The 24,399-nt window shown below is 36.1% G+C and overlaps 1 protein-coding gene across 1 annotated transcript in view; it reads right to left on the reverse strand.

Moving 5' to 3' along the window:
* Positions 1-24,399, reverse strand: part of LOC140231031 (E3 ubiquitin-protein ligase arih1-like) — a 76,840-nt gene that overhangs the window by 48,928 nt on the left and 3,513 nt on the right. The window contains exons 3-4 of the mRNA XM_072311184.1: positions 19,140-19,208; positions 12,646-12,738 (exon numbers count right to left, since the gene is read on the reverse strand). Of these exons, the coding sequence (XP_072167285.1) occupies positions 12,646-12,738; positions 19,140-19,208 (162 nt within the window). The remainder of the gene's footprint in view (positions 1-12,645; positions 12,739-19,139; positions 19,209-24,399) is intronic.

Here is a 24,399-nt window from a genome sequence, read left to right on the forward strand (position 1 = left end):
CACTATCTTTAAAGTTATCGGAGGGTACCATTGTAATTTTTTGGTGGAGACATAGGTTATGAATGCCAAAAGCAAAAATTCTTATTTGACTTGTATTATGTTTTTGTTTGCACATAGTATTATAAATAGATTAATTCAAGGATGTACATGAATTCTTCATCATTCTTGATAGCCACCATACAAATGTTATAATACTGGTGAAAGGTGTTTGGTTCATCTGGGATATATTTTCTATATACCAGATTCATTTAAACTGTTGACATTACTAAAATATATTTTATGTATCTTTCTGAATTGCTTGAAAATTACCAGCAAATCATATATATTAGTCACTTTTGAGAGTAAAAAGTATAAGATAAGAAAAAATCATTTTATTGTTTTGGAGGTGACACAACACAGAGACAACCCAACTTCTCAGGTGTTAACTACACTGTAATACAATTGTGAACATTCATGTCTTTCCTCATGGCTTTAATTTTCAAATATAAGCTCTTTCTTTCAGTTCTTACTTGTTATTTTGTTTAGTTATTGTCTTTCATGATAGTGGATACCAGCTCATATTTTGTTTTGGATTATAATTCATACTAATCTTCAGCAAGTTTTCACAGTTTGGTTAAGACAACAGTTTGTGTTTCCCAGCTGAAGAGAGCAGCATAATGCTTTTGTGTGAACTTATGGGGAAAATTTTTTTAGTTCAGTAATTTTACCCATCAACTTCACAGAAGGTCCCGGACACAAACTGGTCTCAAATAACCCTATAAGGGACCAAAAAAGGACAAGTTCACCTCAATAGACACGAGGGTTGAGTAAATACAGCAATATTAGTAAAACACATCAGTGAGAGTTTAAGGAAAATAAGGCAATCCGTTCCAGAGTTATGAATTTTTGAAGTTTCTGCTCAGTCAAAGCTGAATGAGAAGACTTCTATAGCTTGTGGTGTCACACATGTACAAGGATATAGAGAAAGTATCAAGAAAATTCAACATATTTTCACTTTTCTTGCATAACAAAAGAACACTTGACTTCTCTCTTTTGGAAGGCAAGGTGAATAATATTGCCCTAACATACACCAGTAGCAATTTGAAGAAATGTGCACTTTTTTCAAAAAGTAAAGTTTTGTGAAATTCACTTATATTTTCTTTATATCGTTGTATGCATGTGACATCATACATTGTCGTAGTCGTCTCATCCAGCAATGATTGCATAGATATTTAAAAAAAAAATATATAACTTTTGAATGGATTGTCCAATTTCCCAAACTTTCAATGATGTGTTCTACTAATGTTGTTGCATTCACTCAATCCACATGTATATATGAAGGTGGACTTGTCCTTCAAGAAACCATTTTCTTTTCCTTGAAATTCCAGTACTTAAAGCCAAATTCTAAGATAAAACATAATAACAAAACAAGGTAAACACGTCATCAAAATTATATTGAGATAGAACTACAAATCTTGTTTTTGGATCTTTCCCTTTCCAGTCTTGGGGACTTGTTCCTCTGTTCACTTTAGTTGTCAGATAACTTCAATAATCTTAAAAAATACAATGTCATAAACAGTTGGTTCAACTTGGAAAATGTAATAATTATTGTCATATTAAAAAAAAAAAATCACATAATTTTGTTTATGATTACCACGTTGTACATGGAAAAACAACAACTAAGAATTCAAGAACAAGTTGTGCACCAGCTATAGGCATGTGGACTTTTTGTGGAGTTTGATTATTTTATGATTTTTTTTAGATTGTGGACTAGGGCATGCATGAACTGCCACATGTATCACTTTGGTATCAAGGGAATTCTGGTGAGCTAGGTATACAAAAGTCACTTCTATTGTGATGATTTTGTAGATATTAAATGTATTTGAAAATTTTAATAGATAGTGAAAGGGAACTGAAGTTTTGCCTTTCACTATCACATAACAATATGGTGTTAACAAACAATGTCACCTCCGAAACACAAGAAAAAGCAACCTACATGGAAAGCTGTGATCGGTAAATCTTCACAACTAAATTGCTTAAATTGGAAATCAAGCTTCTAAGATGAAAGCATCTATATGTTTACTTAATTAAAGCAGGAGAATTGATTTTGATTACAATATTATATATACAACAGATGGGTGTATTTTGTGCATTCTCTTTGTTAAAAAAAGTGAAAAAATGTAAATTTGCCCTAAAACGTACAGTATAGTAATAAAAATAAGAGTGAGAGTGTGTTAGTTGATTTCTCCACTTTGAGACTTATGTTACTAAAATAAATGAAACCATTGGTGTACATGATATGGTTTCTCTTCAATAGAAATGAGCAAAAACTCTTGTTAACAGTGTTTTGTCACCTCCGAAACAGTAATTCTTAGTTTTTATTAGATCTTTTATTAATCTCTAGAAAATTCTCACTTCCTGTTGCCATATTACTATTTTCATCCAAAAGAGATTCCTGTCAATTGGACAGAATCAAACAAAATTGCTTTGTCTTCGAGAAATTATCAAATATAATACGCTTGTTGTTTCGGAGGTGACGATTGTTTCAGAGGTGACAAGTGTTAACGGAAAATTGTAAATTGCTCCGAAATGAAAACAACAGGCTATATTTCTACTACCTTCCTTCAGAGATAATGTGAGGGGATATGTTACATTTTTGTAAATGTAATGTATAACTGATGTCGAGAATAAAAAAATCAAATACATAAATCTGTTGTCTCGGAGGTGACAGAAAAGTTAACGGAAAAGTTGCATAAATTTATAAACACTCACCAAAAAATGATAAGCTATTTGAATCAAATAATCTTTGGATCGAAGTTAAGTCAGATTGATTACTATTCTGTTTTGATGGAAATTAGCAAAGTTGAATTTTATAATTGTGAGCAAGAGCTAACTCAAAAGAGGGGTTAATTGTTAACGGAAAATGTCACCTCCGAAACATAAAGTTTGGACAATTTCAGTCTTTAAAGAAGACAAAGCAGAACCTGGTAAACATAATAGTTCTTAAGTTTGTATACCTGTCTATCACCACAACAACAAAAATAATGAAAAGGAATAAACAATTTAATATGCTAGGTCTGACAAAAAAAACCATGTCAGAGTGCATACACCAAAAGTGTTGGATTTCAAGCATGTAAGTGCATGCCACATCTGAAAGAAAAAGAGAGGAAAGTTCATTAAGGTACCCAAGGTAGACACCGTGGGTGGTAAGTTTATGAGAAAAAATAATGCATATCTGTCAGTGTATAAGAAAGTTATACACCAATTAGTGCCAAAACCGTGTTTTACACCACTGATTGTAAAAATGGCCATATGCACATTTTTGCAAATATGAAATCAGCTCTAAAAATGTGACAGCCATAGAGGATGAAGTTATTCAACTATAGGCCTACTGTATATGTTTATATTATTCCCGATATGCTTCCACTCTGAAGGGTGCTGGAGGCATAACTGTTTTTGGGTAGTCTAACCATCTGTTCTAAATTTTGTTATCTCTGTTGAAGAAAACTGCTCCATAGAATTTCTTGGAAGAGTACCTGTCCCAAATATGCTACACGAAGTGTAGATGGTCTGGTTTAAAAGACTTTGGCAAATCCCTCAAGGTGAAAGGTTATACTTTTCAGCAACTACAGCTGTACTTCATCTAGGCACATCAAGTAGTGATGTTACCATTAAAAATATGAATAAAGACAATGATTTTCATAAACAGTAGGGGTATAAGGTCAAGACTTTTGCCGTCTCCCATTCTGACAAAGTTTAATGTAAAGATAGCAAGCGGTATGAAAATAGCAAAAATTACTGTGTGGCATTTGAGCTATTACCAACCTTTAGTCCTGCTGTAAGAAATATAAGTAGAGGCATTTCTGGATTCTGCTTCAATTCAACAAATTCAAGTTGTCATCACTGTGAAGGGACAAAGTTGTACCTACATTGTGAATTACAAGTGTACATGTTACACTGTGACCTTGTAGTTTGAATCCTAATGAATCATACTGAGGTTACTACACAAGTGCTCACTCACTGTTGATATGATATTGTATACCCTGAGACCCTTAAGAGTCTGGGCAGAGTGCTGACTGTGACGTCTATGTGTACATACATGTATCTTATCTGATAGAAAGTTTTTAACATGCAGTATGCTCTTTCGAAGAATAACAAAAACGAGCTGTATGAGGCATACAAGGTACAGTGTAATGTAAAAATGATAACTCTTCTCTGTGCACACACAAGTAAATAAGCACTATAGAAAATATCGTGACGGCAAGACTTCATCCAAGGGCCACAGGCTCATATCTTCAGAACTAAATATGTGCTGACATTAAATTGGCTAATTACTGCCAACATTTTCGAATGCTTTTTTTTCTAATTTGTAATTTCAGATAGCACCAAGATGGCTTGACAGCTTTATGCTATCTTCTTTGATAGCTACATGTACTATAAACTGGTGAATACAATGAATACAATGAATACAATGCAGAATAAACAAAATACAAGAGGTAATCCCACACACAGATGTAATAAGACATCATACAGATACAATAAGTTACATTTAAACAGTACTGGTATACTTCCCGATTACACAGGTTGAGTAGAGCTTGTACAGCTACTGCGTAGTTGGGCTAGTTGAGCAGACACTAACATATTTGTAAAGCACAAAACTTACAGCACAAAAGAAAAAAGAAAAAGTAACATGTGGTACAGAACCCTATTTATCAGAAACCAATTGGTAATATGCAAATCTTACACAAGTCTTGTACAAGCGTTTGGATTGCTGAGGATCGTAACATATCCTGATAAAGATATGCCACTGTGATCACATATCCTGATTATACACTTGTACCACTTTAACCTACAACTAATAAACACTACTATGTAGACCTAAACTAAAAACCCATTCTGACAACATGTACAAGTATAGTACTGGTACTTCATGAATGAAAACAGATTGCAAATGTTTTGAGTTGCTCCTTTTCATTCAGCACTACAATGCAAGAACCATAGAACCCATAATCACACATCTGCCAAGTACAGCTGTACCTGTGCATACAATGTATGAGTGCTGACAGCAAAAGGATACTAGTCTACACTAATATGACTAAACATGAGCCATTATGATCGTGTTCTCTCACTGACATCCATATTTGTCTGGCTCAAGGGTGACCCATTTGCGTGTCTGACATGGGGGGGGGGGGGGGGGGGGAGAGGGCCATTCTTTTGTCTTTGTGGCTTGCCCTCACACATCTAAACCTGCCTTTTCTGATGCTGACATTGACAGACTCCCTACGGATATCAATTAAACAAAGAGCTGTGCCACAGGATCAAGATTCGAAGGGTTAGGGAGACGTGTTGAAGCATAAACTCGAGCCTGCATACCCCCTACCTGATGGCAGGGAGTCGTTACTGGAGAGAATACTGGTTATCATACTCCAACACCGTCCTACATGTACGGACACTGCCCATAGACATTTATGCAGGGAGAAACATATTGTAGGATAAACTGGGCAATGTGACGAGATCATTATCTCCCTACAACCTGCTCACACTACCACACTACACACCCACACCATTACCATCACACGCACGCATGCACGCACACACGCACACACACCTTAATATGCATATTGTCTGCTAATGAACAAAGGTTAACTATGAGTAATGACAGGGATGTGTGTATGTAGCACAGTCATCTTCCTTTTTTTTTTCTCTCTGCTTGATAGACTGCACACAAAGCAATCATGACCTACTGTACTCTACGACCTGCTTTCAGCAAACATCAAATTTGCACCTAATACATAACCCTGTTTCTTTATACCCTGCATCCAAATGTGATTCACATTGATGCTCTGGGTTCCTGTGACTGGCACTTGAGGGGTTGATAGGTTTTTGTTTTTGTTTTTGTTTTGTTTTTTTAATCTGCTTATTGTGTACAAAAGAGACTTTGAATGTTTGATGACTTGCTTGTTTCACATCTAATAATTTAAAGGGATCGTACAGCTTTGGTTGATACCTAATTTCAGGTTTCTAATATTTTTTGGTGAGATAATGAGAAACCTCTTATGAAATATGAAAGGGCATGTAATTCTATGAGAAATTCAACATTTGATGAAAACTGGTTTTGAAATGGCTGAGACATCCAAAAAAGAGCGATTCTAATAAAGTGTGGGACCCACACTTTATTACGATCGCTTAGTTTTACTTTGTTTTTGGATGTTTCAGTCATTCCAAACCTGATTTTCATCAAATAAACTTTGAATTCCTCTTAAAATGGTATGCTCTGTACTACACTATTGTATATCATAAGTGTTTTCTTAGTATCTCACAAAAAGTTAAAAGCCCAGTTCTCATCTCCACCAATACTTTACCATCCCTTTACGCCATGAGGAAAAGAGGCCAAAAAAAAAAAAAAAAAAAAAAAAGACAGAAAATGTTCACTTCCACTGTGTAGGTGAAGACACTTGTCAGAGGGCATGTTCTGAATGTATTCATCCTCACATTCTTGTGAGCTACAGAATGTACTATGCTGTAATGCTGTTCCTTCACTCATTCATGTCCTTGGTACAAATGTGTCAGATGGTGAATTCCATAGCACACACATTAAGTATACAGCGCTCACCCATTAATCGAGACCCGCTTTCGCGGGAACTTCACTTCAAGTAAATGCAACAAAACTTGATGAGCTCTACCAATTTTTCACGTCATAAAGCACTTTATCAGGCAAATTCTGGCTGAAACACTTCCAGTGTTCACTACTGATGCCTAAAAATGATAAGAAAATCCTTAAATAATCACGGGGATTTCATTTCCCCACCAGAAGGGATATTTTCTAATCAATTCCAGGTAGATTATGCCGATTGCACAGTCACAACATTTGCTGTTACGCAGTAGGATGTAGAGGAGGTGGTCATAATGAGTATCGCCAGTTTCTATTCATGCACTTTACCACCCCTTCAGTGCATAGTACACATGTAGTGTGTGTGTGTTTGTGTATGACAGACAGCATAAGAAAGAGGCAAGGATATGAGAACAAGGCAAGTGCCAAATTGTGTCTTGCCCATTCGCGTAGAAGAAATTAATGTTTTTCTAACTCCCGGAAGTTCATTGACCTGCCTATGACCTTTGACCATGTGGTGACCTTCAAATCCCCAAGGGATATTTACCATCCAAGTTTGGTCACAAACGGACATAGGGATCAAAAGTTAAGAGCCATAATCGAAACGCGCTGTAAAAACTTAACATTGGGCCCTAAAAGTTCGTTGACCCGTCTGTGACCTTTGACCTTGTGGTGACCTTTGACTCCCTAAGGGACATATACCATCCAAGTTTGGTCACAAACGGACATATACTTCAAAAGTTATGAGTCATAATCGAAACGCGCCGTAAAAACTTAACATTGGGCCCTAAAAGTTCGTTGACCCATCTGTGACCTTTGACCTTGTGGTGACCTTCATGTTTTGTAAATTGTGTAACTTTGTTTAACCACTCTTCCCTCCAAGTTTGATTGAAATTGAAGTCCTCAGTAGAGATTTATTCAAGTTCTTGTAGCGTCACGGACGGACGACGGACGGACAGACGCCGCAGGCGATCCCATTTAGTCTCCCCACATCGCCGTTGGGCTCCACAAATATGTGTTCGTCGCAATCGGTGTCGTAATGTGCATGCTTTTAACATCTTAAAGTTATCAGTGCTGTCTCTTTCTCTGCCATTGATAGGTTGATAGGCATCGTGACTTGATATGTAGGTCTACTGAGAACTCTACTATTAAGGTTATATCGTGAATTCAATGACTGAATGTTTGTTCCAAAGACGCCTCTGCCAAAATTATCGCCATTTTGTGCCTGCGTGTCATAGCATGTGTGTACTTGTTGCTGTGGTTATCAGTAGGTTTGATAACTGAGCATACTTTAGTGTAATACCCACATATTGGGATTCATGTTGTGTGGTTTGCAGAGGTCAATATCAAGTGGGAGCACCACTTTAAATGGGAGAAAATTTAATCGAGATCCCTCTGGATTACGTGGTGACCACTGTACTATAAGTAGAAATGCCCCTAAATTTGTATGTACGCAAAGTATTCAAGGAGGTAACCATGGACACACATGAACCATGGATGTCCTTCACTGTTCATGCACAAAGGGCTGAGATTATCCAAGAATCACGTACACACACATACACACACAAAAAAAAAACACACAACAAAAAACAAAAGAAGGTATTTGAGTCAGGTAGAATGCTTGACTGCTTGAAGGGGGTACGTATAAGGCCCATTCTCAGTAAAAGCATTCAAATACGGAATTTTGGTGTCGCCGACATTCCATGACAGTTTGCGGTTCCCTGAAACCTATTAGATACTATTTAAATGTTTATAATATATCACGAGGACTTAATTTGTTAAAAATAAACACGATCAAATGCGGTTGTCTGCCTTTTTGTATAAAATTTTGCTGTTAAACTTCGTTAAGACCCCCAAAACGCAGTGTCGCCGGCTATTTTAGAATTATGTTTTATTGCTCCTCTCCGTCCACAAACACACTTTCCAAATATCATTTTCATGGACGATGAGCATATCATATGTGCTAATCACAATACTCGAAAAGTTCCAACATTTTTATTGACTTCTTTTTTATAGCCTTTTGAAACCTGTCGCCAAATTCACCGCCAGATACGTTACCAGTTTCTTTAGTGTTACAGCATTGCGAAAATAACAAGACTATGCAATGACCCTGTGTATATGAAACCCTGAGGATATACTTCGTACATTGCAAGTACTTAGATTTTTTGTGCAACAGCTTTTTATTGAGAATACGGTACAATGTTTGAAATATCGGTTTTCTACATTTTTATTTGGACAGATACGTTACATACATTTCACGCCACCCACTGCGACAGATATTGCAATGTCAGACAAATTGTATGTTATACATTACTCCTCGGAATGACGCATCGATTCAACATTAAAATTTAGTACAAGTGAGAAATATTTGGTAGATATCGCTCTCATAATAACATGATCGACCATATACGTTACCACAGATACGTTACAGCAGATACGTGACCGAATTTTGCTTATTGGTCTTGTGCTTTCAGAGGATCAAATCTGGTCAAAATTCATCCCTACACATTACATGCTTCGTTTTGTTGGACCTCAGGATTATATTCTTACACCAAAAGGACAGATAGGTGAAAAAGAGCAACGCTTCCACATGATTTTTCTTTCTGCGTCAGTGTCTCACAACTTAATGCCAAGTTTTCCGACAGATACGTTACCACATAATCAAAATACTGAAAAAAAATGTAAATGTTTTGACAAACAAATCGTTGTGTGCTCACAAACTCCAAAGTTCTATTCTATAAAACCCAGCCACTTTCATATTCTATGCAACAACTTTGAACGTTTATTCTACAAGACGAAGCTATGATTCAGCATATCAGTTTTTTGCTTTTCAGATTTAGCAGATACGTTACGTATAATTCAGGCCACCCACGGTGACAAATAATGTTATGTAAAACAAAGTGTTCATAAAACAATTCTGCATAGAATCACGCTTCCATATGAACAAATGAAGAATATTCAGTAGAAATTGCTCTGTAACTTCACCGACAGATTCATTTACGGTATGCCAGATACGTTACCAAACTTTGAAAGAGTAAAAAGTAGTTTATGAAAAGCTTCCGAGAAAAAATTCAGTGTTCTGTTGCATATTTATTCTAGTGTTTTTCAACATATGAAGAACTACTCAAGATTCATTGATAAGTTGAACAATTATTTATTCATTTTCATTAAAAGGGGTGAGCCAAATACGTTACCATAGGCCAAACACCTTTTTAGTATATCGAGTTCATAGAGACTGTACCTGCTTCCTTCTAAGTGCCTGCAAAAATATATTTTTTAAACCTTGTTTGCATTATCCATCAAAACTTAATGAATATTTATAGTCAGATGGATAAATACATTTAGACGTAAGATGAGAATATTCTGTGAATGAAGAACTCAGCTTTCACATTTAGGCCTCTTTTCCACTACATTTCATAGTTTAAATATTACCTACAATGTTTGAAATGGTTAATTTGGGCTTACATCATTCATTTTCACATCAATTCATAAGGTAAATAATTAAACAGGTGATATTTATTAATTCATACACAACTAAAATTATTACTTATATTTTACCAGATACGTTACCAAAGGCGATTCGATGTTTTTCAATAGTTATTTCCCCAGGAAAGCAATTCATATTTATTTCCTGTGGAAATTCCAGATCGGATCGTTCCCTTTGCATGATTTGTGGGATTCGAAACTTTATTTGTAAGCGAAATTTGTTAAAAATACAAAGTGAATCTTAAGGTTATATTTCATTTCAGCAAAAAACATATTTCAACATTCCACACAGAAATAATTTCTACCAATTAGCAAGGGATGACAACATCTTTACCTCTTGAAAACCCCCAATATCTTTAGGGGGGACAGATGTCTTTTCCTGAACAGAAATTGGATCAAAACAATGAATTTAATTCAAAGTTAGGAGTCCATTACAACATGTAAATTTGCGGTAACGTATCTGATTGGTGATCAAAAATCATATATGATGCTCTATTTCAATTCATTTTTACTCAATGAATGGCCATCATTTAGCATGTTCCACTTTTTGTTTCGTATTTGACCGGTATTGAAGTTACCGAAAACACATCTTTGAATGTATTACTTTGTGGTTGATTTTTCGGTTTTACTCACATGGAATTGAACACTTAATCTGAGAATGGCCCATAAGTAAAGAATGTGACTACCATGGTAAACAGTCTTGTGTACAGCGTGTGAGGTAATATCATCTCAGGTTGAATATTTTGCCTTCTGATTTTGGTAAAGTTTTTAATACAATTTAAAGGGTATGTACAGTTTTGGTCGAGGTGAGGATTTAGCTTTTAACGTTTTGCGAGATATTCAGAAACCACTCTATGAGATGTCAAAGAGCATGCAATTCTAAGGGGTATCAAAAGTTTATTTGATGAAAATCGGTTTTGAAATGGCTGAGATATCCAAAAACAAGGTGAAACAAAGAGATCCTAATAAAGCGTGGCCTGTAGTCTTTTATTATCACTTTTTTGGATATCTCATCCATTTGAAAACCAATTTTCATCAAATAAATGCTGAATCCTTCTAAAATTTACATGCTCTTTCATATTTCATAAGAGGTTTCTCATTATCTCACTTAGGAATGTAAAAAACATGAATCCCCACCTCAACCAGTACTGTACAGTCCCTTTATTAAATGTTTGCAGCATGTTTGAAGGTCTTCATTAACATGTCTAGTGTATTGCTTCTGGGCAGAGTTTTCATTAGCTCTGTCACTGTGCAGCATACAATTTGTATTTTGTATGTTTACTTAAAGGTAGGGAATCCCATTTGCATGCCTTAAATGAAGAGTTGTATAAATACAGTGGTATGTTGAAGAGAGTGTCATTTTAGAAACTCCCATAAAGTATTGAGAGTGGAAGGTAACATTTAGTACATTTTATTGACCGTTAGATTTTGAATTGAATTTTTTTCGGGGCTCACCGTAAATTCCAGTACATTACTAGGCTACCTTTGCAGACCCATGCACTGCATGTGTGTCCATCATGTATATTTTGTGAAGAAAGTTCATCAAAACTTACAAACATTTCTATATACATTCTTGCCACACACTCTCATATGTTATTACATCAGCTCTTATACTTTTAGATTTGTGTTTATAGATAAAAGAATACAGAAGACTGCAACAAAAAGGCTTAAGTGTGGCTGACACACAGAACTACTGAGTAGTTGAGTTTTGTGCATTATTCAAATTGTAGATAACTGTTGACTTCCAAATTTCTCAGCAGTGGCCTAAACAAGTCCCCTGAGGTTCATATTTAATGTTTTGCTGCATTTTGGGAGGTCTGTAAAAGGTATCCCCTACCTTTAAACTCAGACAGAACTTTGTATTTTTAGTGTTGTCTACTGAGCCTATAAACCTATGACTTGGATACATGGACAAGGAGAGGTTTAACATTGCTTCATTGTACACTGTTAGTGTCAATGCAGCTGTAGATAATGCAGCAAAAGCTAACAAGAGAAAATATGTATGAATATGATATCCAGGCGAAGTTTACCGAAAGGTAAAATCCTCATCTACACAAACGAATGTAAACATGTATCAATTTTCAGTTAGATCAACTTGGAATGCAACAGAGACTGTGAGAGATTTTGAATACAAGAGCCTAAACTGTCAGGCATGATGTAGGAATAAGAACATGATCTCTAATTCATTTCTATAAATAGATTCTCAGTCAGTATTCAAGTTTCTATTGGTATAGATGACAATGGTATATCACTCCTGAGCTCAAGCCATCATCTAATTTGACAGATGATTGTAATTTGTATGTAAATAGAATCAGTTAAAATTCTAACACTGATATCGGCCTTTCGAAACAGACCTCTGAAAGTACACATAGGAACAAATGAATGAACAAATAATGAGACAAGAAGAAAGAAAAGATTAAATAATCACAATATGAATTAACACAACCGAATCATATTCACAACAATCATAAACTGCCCCAAATCATGCAAGAATATCTACAATGTTAGTGTATGTGTACATGTTCTCATGTGACAGAGAAGACTTGGAATATTTTTGCTCTATGTCGTACCTGACCCATGCCCTCCTCCATTATCTTGGTGGTGAGATATTCCGTCCAGCAGTCGGCGCAAAATTTGTGGTTGCACTCAATACCCGTCATGGACTGTGGGGGGAAAAAGGCAGAGAGAAATGACAGTACAGCAGGGCATCCTTCACAGACCATATCAATGGGGCACATTTAAACAGATGCTTTACGTCTAGCACCTTAAGTAAAATACAGACTGCCTGCTTGTCCCCGCGCCCACTTTCATTGCAAAATATTGCAACATTACAAAAAATTGTAACCATTCGCACAGCATTGGGAAATAATCAAGGTAGAAATATTGCGAGTGATTACTACCATAATTTGCATGCAAATTTGGCACTGCAGTCTGTTATCGTAACCCACAGCTTTGCCATGACATTGTTTGGGCAGTTAGCAGCACGTTTTGTGTGTGGCTGTAGGGAGAAATCCAAAACACCCTCTCTCCATTGCATAGGAAATCATCCAAATGAGAGTTGCTCCAATGAATTCAGTTGAATTGAGGCTACAGATCTGCGATATAATGAGTGGAATCGGACTATATTGTATAAATAAAAGGTAAGACAGTGTTAAAGGTACACACATGTGTAGGAAGCCAACTGATAGAATGGCATATGGCACCCTCAAATTTGCTGTCTTGGTCACATACATAACAATGGTTTTGCTTGGACAGGTTTCTTTTCTTTTATTCCCTTTTTTTATATCGTGCATTAAAGAGACAAATATATGATCCCTCTTGAAACTGTTGAAAGGAATCAATTTCAACAGATTCTCAAAAACCTACAATTCAACATGAAGTGTAATATTTGAAGCATTTCTTGTGCAGATTAATGAAGAACATACAAAGTTGCATGTCTACCACGAAATTTTCACATCATTGTCAGTTTACATGCAGCTAGAGAAAGGAGTTTTACATTGAGTGACAACACACAATATGTACTGTAGTTTGCATGATCACCAGGAACATTTCTGTGCTCACTGGATACCTTGTTCGAGGACTACCTGTACAAAATATAAATCATGACATTTACAGAAAACACATTTCCCTGCAGTATACTTGTTTAACACAAATGATGACATAAATGGTATCCCAGGGTACCAAACAAAAATCAGCCATTTTGTTGAATTATTATTATTTTTTTTAATAAAAAGGTTGTACCCTGGGTGCCAAAAAGAGGTAATTATTTTCGTGCTGGAGCTAGCGCGCGCTAGCCACCGCACTGCACTGCACTAAAGCACACGCTAGTGGTATCGCAGCTTCCATGCACGCATAGTATAACATGCAGTGGCATGGCAATGACTATGTACACGCACACACAGTGCATGCATTTTTCTCTGGCTGTCATCGAGGGGACGTGAGGTGGCGCTACACAATGCGGTTACCCGGGGTACTACGGTACCCCAGGGTAACGCGTGATGCATCAAATGCTGGGTTCAGTATTAAATACAGGGAGAGAGGAAAAGCTCAGCAAGAGAGGAAAAGATTGAGAAACACCGAAGGAGAAATGGGTTGTTTTACAATCAGGGTACGCACTTCAGATTTGGACATTATCAGCGTCCAGCAAAAAAACAGTGTACATTAATACAAAATCTGGTATGGCATGTTATTAGGCCTAGTTACCTCAACCTTAAACAGCGAAAAAAATTTTGATAAAGCTTACAAAATTTTCAAAATATGTCAAAATGAGCCAATTTGGGCAGTTTTTACAGTCTCATTTGATTTTTTCAAAATTTGAGAATGAACATCTATGAAACCAATGACCATAACACAGAAATAGAATATCAGAATGAGCAAATGAAATGTGGATATTAAAAACTGTGTGTGTCATGATATCTACGACACAGTTTAAAAATTTGGGTTTGAAGCATGATTGATATGCATATTCCGTCCAAAAATGTCCTCTCCGAAAACAGTTTAATAACTTTTTTGAAGACTTCAGAACTCAAACAATTACATACCCTCTGCAGAGTCTCACTCATACCCTACACATACAGGGTATTTGTGTAACCCACACTCATTTAATTTTCAGGCAGTGCACATTTGAATTTTGATGGTTTCAATTCCGTCCAAAAGCGTCCTCTCCGAAAAATGACATATTTGTTCAGTACTCCACAGGAATATGTACGTTTTAAATCCTAGTTGTGTTATTATCAGTGCTAATAGTTGTCTATCATTTACATGTATCAAGACTTATTCATATGCTTTTCTTCATTTATTTAACTCATGTCAAACAAAAAATGTCCTCTCCGAATGGTAGTTACACATGAATGAAAATGAGAATTAAATGTAACAAACTTACAAAATATTGCTAAAAAGTGAGTTATGATTTATTGAAAACATTTTACAATCATATTGCCCCCATATTTCATAATATGAATGCTTTTGAATGAAAATGCCCCTTTGACTTATAATATCATTTTAAACTCCCATTGATGAAACTGCAAATAAAAAAAGAAGAAGTGAGGAACATTCAGCATTCTTTGTTTTCTATTAGTATGTATATCATATTTAATGATGTTCATCACACACTGAACATAACCAGAGTCCTTCGGTTTGCTGTACAGACATTTATATTCACAGAATCAATCATTTCGGAGAGGACAATTGCTTTGACACATTCACCATATGAATGGAATATAAACAAGAAAAATGAATGAAAACACACAGTCACCAAGATTTATGTACAAGCACACAGAAAACACATTACTATGGTTATGGTTTAATTACCCTATCCCCCCAACAAAATAGATGAATCATAAATAAACTCCACATGTGTAAATGCATAATACTCTGCATTGCAGCACAATGTAGTGTGCTCCCAAAAACGAAAATGTACTGGGTATGATCCATGCGATATAAAATCTGAAAGAAAAGCTCCTGTAATAGGTTACATTATTTCACATTGCAAACAACTTGAATTGAGAATTCTGCCCTCATAGTGCATTAGGAGCCCTTCTGCCTTAACAACCATATAAATATTAGAAGCAAAATGTTATTCTGTGGAAACTGGTCCAAAACATTTTGGATTTTGGGCCTATTTGATTATTCTTATTTGTAATACATGTTGATTTAATTCAAAGACTTACTACATGTGTAATTAGACATAATAAAGAATGCTTTTATCACACACGCACACACAAAGAATGCCTAGATAATGAAACAAAAATGCCTTCCCCTTTTACTTGTTCATGCAGGCATCTCAAATAATTGATACATCAAGAGTATTACAAGTTGCTTGTTCATGTAAAAAACTGTTTGGATTTCAAAAAGTATAAGAGAAGTCAGCTTGGAACACACCATACAATGTTAATTTAAACTATGTGAACATGTTTTACCACGATAGGTTTTAATTTGTAATGTGATGCAATATGATAATCAAGAAAGTCATAAGCATCACTTTTTACTGACACTTTGTAAACTGCAGATAACAATGAAGAGCCACACCTGCACCCATTCTCTATGTATACATCTATCTTGAGCGCAATTTTTGTGAATGTCAATAATATGTCCTCTTTGAGAAGAGGTATACTCTCCAAAGTGACATTTTAAATGCTTTTAGTAAACATTATGCCACAGTGCATTTAAGATTTGCATACAAAAACACCTCTGGTGCTACACAACATTATTATACTTTACCTGAGATACAAACTTTTTAAAACTTTCGCCTCTTTGAGGATTTACAGGACTTGTAATTTATGTAGCCCAATCTAAGTATTCTTCAGGGATTCTCAGTATCATCAAATTCTTTGATTTTTTTTTGAAATTCATAGCAAAAAAATATTGAAAATATGTCCTTGTTGTTGAATAAATAATGCTACTTTTCATAAATTGAAAAGGGGAAAGAGTATCATGTTTTCATACAGTATCTTTATGTGTCAAAAAAGTCCTCTCCGAATGATGTACACGTATACACAATGTACATTGGTCTTCTAATATCTCATTTACCACTTATCAAAGGACATTCAAAGATTACATGCAAAACAACTCTTTAAAAGTGTTGTGAAGTCCAATAAATCTGGCACAACTGCATGTCTAAATTATGGGTTGCGCTTCTCTTTTCTTTTCTTTTCTTTTTCTTTGTCACAACCTTTATGGGGGTGTTGGTATGGCTTGTTTATCACATGATGTGAAATTGCTCTACATTTCGATAAAATGTATCAAAGGAAATGTTCTTTTTGAACTTGACAATCATAATTTTCATCAATCATTTAAAGGGCTAAACATTTTAAAAGTATTTGTTATGTTGTTATCTATATGTCAAAAAAATATGTCCTCTCCGAAAAAGAAATGTCCTCTCCGAATGATTTTTTTGACACTACTTATCTCGGCAACCATTAACCACAGGGCATTCAAACTTTGCCTGTAAAAGCACCCTTGATATGCCTATCGGGGATATACAACAAATCTGGTATAACTGATTTGTGGAGTTTAGGATTATTAATTCTTCAATGTCATGGTGACTGCCTTGGGGATTTTTCCATGAAAATCATGAATTTTCAAGAACAAAAGTGTTTAAAACTTAAAAACATGACTTGCTTTCATATTCACCATCCTTCAATTATCAAAAAATGTGTTAATTTTTCACCTGAAGTTGTAATTTCTAGTCAGGGTGTGGTAAGATGGTATCAGAGGTCTGAGGGCTAGATTTTTATCACCACTGGCATGTTTCATGCAATAAAAAGAAAAGTTGAAGACTTTAAGCTCCAATTTTTTAGATTATTTAAATTTAACTATCCTACAATGCAGCGACAAAAAATCAGGGAATACGAAAAAACTTTTTTTTTCACCCCCGTGAGACAGAAGTGCGTACCCTGATTGTAAAACAACCCAAATGATAAAATGCAGCAATTTCTGATGATCAAAACCAGGAAATTAAGAACAATGCATCACAATGAGGATGAAATCATTACTATAAACATGATTCTGTTGAAATATTTTTGTTGAAAACATTGTACACTGTAAATGCCCCATGATCCTCCACAAACTACTGTAAAAGTGGATATTTTCGCGCGACTAATTTTTCGCGCTAGGACGGGTCAGAAGAGTTTTTCGTGTTTTTAATTCCGCGGAATCAAGACATCACACACAGGAACGTATGGCAAGCAAAAATATTTGCGTGTTTTTATTTTCGCGCTAGTTTCTGGTTGCGCGAAATGCGCGAAAATTTCAACACCGCGAAAATTTCCACTTTTACAGTATGTGTATGAACAAAGGATTAGACATTGTATCCATACAGTTGTACATGCAGATAGGATTGCCTGGGGCAGGTGAAAGTCAAAGTCGGGCCAGTGTTTTGGAACAATGAGAAAAAAAAAAATGCTTGCCTGAACTGAGAAAGCAAAACAGTTTTGAAGCCACCTTTTTGAAGCCCCCTTCAAATCCATGAAGTCAACAATACAGAAGCCCACAGATAATGACTATTTAGTGATGCAACATACTTAAATTTCATTTTAGCAACTGAAGCTTTTGAATCAATGGTTACATATGATGCTATCAAATTCAAATAATTGTTTCTTGTAAGCTCTTGACTTATGAGAGCCTTTTTTATCATTTTCTTATACTTTTCAGACTTTCTTTTAGGCAAGTAAAATTCATATTCCGGCAAGTTCGGGTAACAATTTGAAAATCTGCTTGCCCAACCGGGCTAGTGGTATTCCACAAATGGCAACAAAAATAATGCTGGTGGAATTCACTCCACAAAATGTACAAAAGTGCTACACATGAGATGCAAAGCTGCATGATAATGTAAGTCAATGATCTAGGTCTTATTTAACAATGTACTCAGCTGTTTGTTTGGCCAAACATATCAGAAGAGCATAGCACATTTACCAGAGATTGTTATCAAAATGTGGAGGCCTGCTGATATCACAAAGGTATCTAATCACTTGAAATGCATGGAGAATAAAAGAATTCTTACAGTACATCTACTGGGCACCGCAGTGCATTGTGTCATACTTCTGTCTCTTTCTTATCATTTCTACTGCAGTAATCTCATCTTTTATGTTGATACAGAGAGAGGGAGATGGATACATACACGTACATTGTACATGAGCAGAGATATAGATAGTACTGTAGAGAGAGAGTTAGAGAAATGGAGAGATTATGTGTAGCAACCTATGTGTGGGTAAAAAGGGCATCCAGCCTGTGTAATTCTATCTTGATTGAATATCCAAAGGCAGCTAAATCTTAATTTCTTTTCATGACATCAATTTCCTAAACTTACAGTCATACCATAACAAATGCAAGGGAATCACACTATCCAACATCACCTTGTCATAATCATAGATCACACTGATACTGTATTCACAAAGCATTCCAAGGATGAAGGCACAACACTTGCATTTGATATTTGCAGTGCTTTCTCCTCGGTTCCTTTCTATGCTGTGAATGATTTCTGCCATTTTGAATGACTGTATATTGTATAAAAGCTGCATCTACCCTGGCCCCTCTCTGCCTAGCTTTCGCTAATAAAAACACTTACCGTTCCTAGAACGGTCCTGAAGCAGATTTCACAGTAATCCATCACTGCTTGTGATGATCTTGTAGATGCCTGCATACGGGAGACAGAACAGAAACATTATGCAGAATGCTTACAAAGTGCAACCATAATGAAGCCTGTGATTGACATACTTTCAGCATCATAACACTTAGAGGGAATATGTAAAATTTAATCATTCAGCTTGAAGGACATTATGCGTGCATTGCATTGCATTTGCAGCTCCTGTGTTGTGCCTGTGTGTGTGTGTACTGTACAGTATATTGCACCCAGTACACATGCTGCAAATTTTCCCATACCACCTATATATATTGTACAGGTACACTGGAAATGGCTGTGCACGCTGAATATCAGGTAACTTAGGTACAATGAATGTACATGATTGACATGTACACGAATATCTGAGATCTGGCACTATTGATGAAAGTGAAAGGTGAAATTATGTGTATAAAACATGCATATCATTTATAATTGTACATGATTGACATGTAAACGAATACCTGTGATCTGGCACTATTAATGGAAGTGAAAGGTGAAATTATGTGTACATGCATATCATTTTATACCCACAGCTTGCATAAATACATAGTAAAAATCAACTGTATATCACTCAACACCAATTACTAGTACATGTTGTAAATGGAAACCACCAATATCAACAGAGATGAAAATTTACATACAAGAAGATACATGTTGTAGATATTCATCCCCTCGATGTCATTCCCCTTGAAGAAAGATGGATTCACAAGTACAATAGGCTTCATGTACATGTACCTGGTACATTAGTTGTTCATCAATCAAGCCACACCTACATTGTACACGGGTTATGTAGCCTTTGGGGTTTATGACAGAAAGCTGTCGAATGCACTTATGTAATATTAATACTGTAACTGCAAACAAATAAAATGCATTCGTGGTAACTTTCAGTGCAACAACAACAATAACAACAAACACCACCCCAAACACCTCCATCTTTTATTCTCAGATGCTCCAGGGATGCAGCTACAACTGTATGCTTTATGTTGCACCGTACAGTACAACAGCGGGAATGGTTTATGTTGTCCCTAATGTTCTTCACTTTGCATATTGGATACATTACAATTTGATCACTATTGACCACTAAAGCAGGATAATAGAGACATCTACTGTACAGTGTACATGCTTGCAAATATTCTTGTAATGTACAGTTTTGGTTAAGACCTAATTTCAGGTATCTAACATTTTTTTACGAAATAATGAGAAACCGCTTATGAAATATGAAAGAGCATGTAATTCTATGAGGAATTGAAGGTTTATTTGATGAAAATTGGTTTTGAAATGGCTGAGATATCCAAAAAGAGCGATTCTAATAAAGTGTGGGACCCACACTTTATTACAGTGGCTTTATTTTACTTTGTTTTTGGATGTTTCAGTCATTCCAAACCCGATTTTCATAAAATAAACTTTGAATTCCTCTTAAAATGGTATGCTCTGTACTATATATTGTAAGTGTTTTCTTGGTATCTCGCAAAAAGTTAAAAGCCCAATTCTCATCTCCACCAATCATGTACTGTACCATCCCTTTAATGTCTGTTGTCACTTTGTATAAAGCTTTGTCTAATAGTGTTCCACTCTGCATTGACAACGGACATAAATATTTCAAGAATATTTACGGAGTGGAACGTTATTAGCCAATATAAAATTTCAAAAGCAATTTACTGTGTATCACATCCTGCTTAATTCCCACTCTGTATTGTATAGATTGGTACTTGATAACATGATCCCTTTACATTTTGACGTATATACAGTAATGTACACTATATCTGACATACACTATAAACAGTGTAATTATTGACCAATTTCATCAAACCTCTACACATGAGTACTTGTGTACATGTAGTGTACAGTGTATAATAATTTTTGCGATTATGGAATGTCACAGTGAATTACACACAATTACGTACAAAGATCATAATGGCGCCACTATTTCTTGAAAATGGATAACATACGAAAGTGGTATTCGCTATCAAAGGTGGCAAAGCTACAGGAGCATGATACTGGAAATGGGAATCAGAACAAGTAACATAATCCAAACACAAACCACACAAACTCAAAGCATGCCAGCCAAATATAAAACGAGCATTTGGTTAAGGCTACATGTATGAAGTCTGCTGGTGAAAATAGGTACTTTCAATTCACTGTACAATCATTTATGTTGACACTTGGGTACTGTACTTGTACTGAAATAGGCATACATGTAGAGTACTATACAACATTGATATCTACACATACATCGTAGTGATACAATGTATAGTGTACAGTATTTCACTGGTCTTCTCTCTAGTGGCTCTGTAATTTTCTCATTGCAACAGTTACAGCGTAATACAGAGAAGAGTGAACCGTTATTTTCATGCTCTTACAACAACATTCTGTGTGTTCTCAAATACAGCTGTAACAGAACCAGTGTGACATTACATACAGTTTGTACCTGCATGCATTATGTACATTTAATTCTTGCAGAACTTGTATCGAGCACAAGGCAAACATGTGCTTCTAGACTCCATGTGTATACAGTGTACATTTCTTCTCTGCAGATCTAATCTATAGTAAAACATTTCATGTTTTATCCTTAAAGGACAAGTTCACCTTCATAGACATGTGGGTTGAGTGAATGCAGCAATATTAGTAGAGCACATCACTGAGAGTTTGAGGAAAATCGGACAATCCGTTCAAAAGTTATGAATTTTTGAAGTTTCTGCTCAGTCACAGCTGGATGAGAAGACTACTATAGCTTATGATGTCACATAAGTACAACGATATAAAGAAAGCATAAAGAAAATTCAACATATTTTCACTTTTCTCGCATAACAAAAGAACACTTGACTTCTCTCTTTCAGAAGGCAAGGGGAATGATGTTTCCCTTAACATACGTCAGTAACGAGTCGAAGAAATGTGCACTTTATTAAAAAAAAAAAAAGTTTTGTGAAATTCTCTTTTTATTTTCCTTATACCGTTGTACGCATGTGACATCATACACTGTAGTAGTCTCCTCATTCAGCAGTGATTGCGCAGATTCTTTAAAAATTCATAACTTCTGAATGGATTTTGCAACTGATTGACAAATTGCCCTACATCGACGTAAATAAGCACTGAATTGATCAGTGTTTTAGTAGTAGCCATGATAAAAAATCATGGGCTTACATACTCGAGCAGGATTCGAACCTACGACCTCCTGATCACCGGACAGGCGTCATCTCCACTAAACCACCGAGCTTTCGCCCGACAGCAAGTGTTGGTTCTAATCCTTATAGCATGCAGCGGGTACTGCTTTGTTATTCAAATTTATGAAATTCTTCCGTCGAGATGTTTTCATTGCAACTGATTGACAAATTGCCCTACATCGACGTAAATAAGCACTGAATTGATCAGTGTTTTAGTAGTAGCCATGATAAAAAATCATGGGCTTACATACTCGAGCAGGATTCGAACCTACGACCTCCTGATCACCGGACAGGCGTCATCTCCACTAGACCACCGAGCTTTCGCCCGACAGCAAGTGTTGGTTCTAATCCTTATAGCATGCAGCGGGTACTGCGTAATTATTCAAATTCATGAAATTCTTCCGTCGAGGTGTTTTTCAATTTCAACTGATTGACAAATTGCCCTACATCGACGTAAATAAGCACTGAATTGATCAGTGTTTTAGTAGTAGCCATGATAAAAAATCATGGGCTTACATACTCGAGCAGGATTCGAACCTACGACCTCCTGATCACCGGACAGGCGTCATCTCCACTAGACCACCGAGCTTTCGCCCGACAGCAAGTGTTGGTTCTAATCCTTATAGCATGCAGCGGGTACTGCTTTGTTATTCAAATTTATGAAATTCTTCCGTCGAGATGTTTTCATTGCAACTGATTGACAAATTGCCCTACATCGACGTAAATAAGCACTGAATTGATCAGTGTTTTAGTAGTAGCCATGATAAAAAATCATGGGCTTACATACTCGAGCAGGATTCGAACCTACGACCTCCTGATCACCGGACAGGCGTCATCTCCACTAGACCACCGAGCTTTCGCCCGACAGCAAGTGTTGGTTCTAATCCTTATAGCATGCAGCGGGTACTGCTTTGTTATTCAAATTTATGAAATTCTTAGCAGTTCAAAGCAGTACCCGCTGCATGCTATAAGGATTAGAACCAACACTTGCTGTCGGGCGAAAGCTCGGTGGTCTAGTGGAGATGACGCCTGTCCGGTGATCAGGAGGTCGTAGGTTCGAATCCTGCTCGAGTATGTAAGCCCATGATTTTTTATCATGGCTACTACTAAAACACTGATCAATTCAGTGCTTATTTACGTCGATGTAGGGCAATTTGTCAATCAGTTGCAATGAAAACATCTCGACGGAAGAATTTCATAAATTTGAATTCTGAATGGATTGTCGGATTTTCCCCAAACTTTCACTGATGTGTTTTACTAATATTGTTGCATTCACTCAATCCATATACAGTTGAACCTCTCTTATCCGGCCTCCCTTTATCCGGATCTCTCTATTATATGGACGCAATCTCGCCATGATTTTTTTTTTTGTTTTTTTTTTTATAATTACAGGAGGAAAGGGGGATTCCCAACTCCTTGAGAACTCCTACACAAACACACATGAATTACATATTACTTCCAACATTAACATACACTGTACACCTCTATTTTGGGGTCTGTTACTGAGTGTAACAATTATGAAAAGGTTGCAGCATACACATTACTACATGTGGTACTATACAATGGGCTACATCAGTACATGTGTATGTATATGTACAAAGCATTGAGTCTCCCGTATCCGGCCAAATCCCTTATCCGGATGAGCCCCGGTCCCGCCTTGTCCGGATACGAGAGGTTCAACTGTATGTATATGAAGGTGGACTTGTCCTTTAATGAATACAATCTGTGATGACTGCTTGTGTAAAACTTTGAAAAATGTTGATGAACTATTACCCTTTTTCTGCATGGACTGAAAAATTAAGGGGATTAACTATAACTGTACTACAACATGCATATTATATAAGCTCACTATGAAAGTAAACAATGTTTTGTGTACATTACGTAGTTCACATGATGAGTGACAGGATTTAACCACAAATACAATGTACATGTAACATACATTTATACAGTACATTGTATTGTCGTACTAGCAGACAGGCAAAAATAGAAAGGAAAAAAAAAGAAGCAACATTACTACATCAGAGAAAATTGTAACAAATTATATC

This window comes from Diadema setosum, chromosome 7 (assembly GCF_964275005.1).
Source record: "Diadema setosum chromosome 7, eeDiaSeto1, whole genome shotgun sequence".
Lineage (NCBI taxonomy): Eukaryota > Metazoa > Echinodermata > Echinoidea > Diadematoida > Diadematidae > Diadema > Diadema setosum.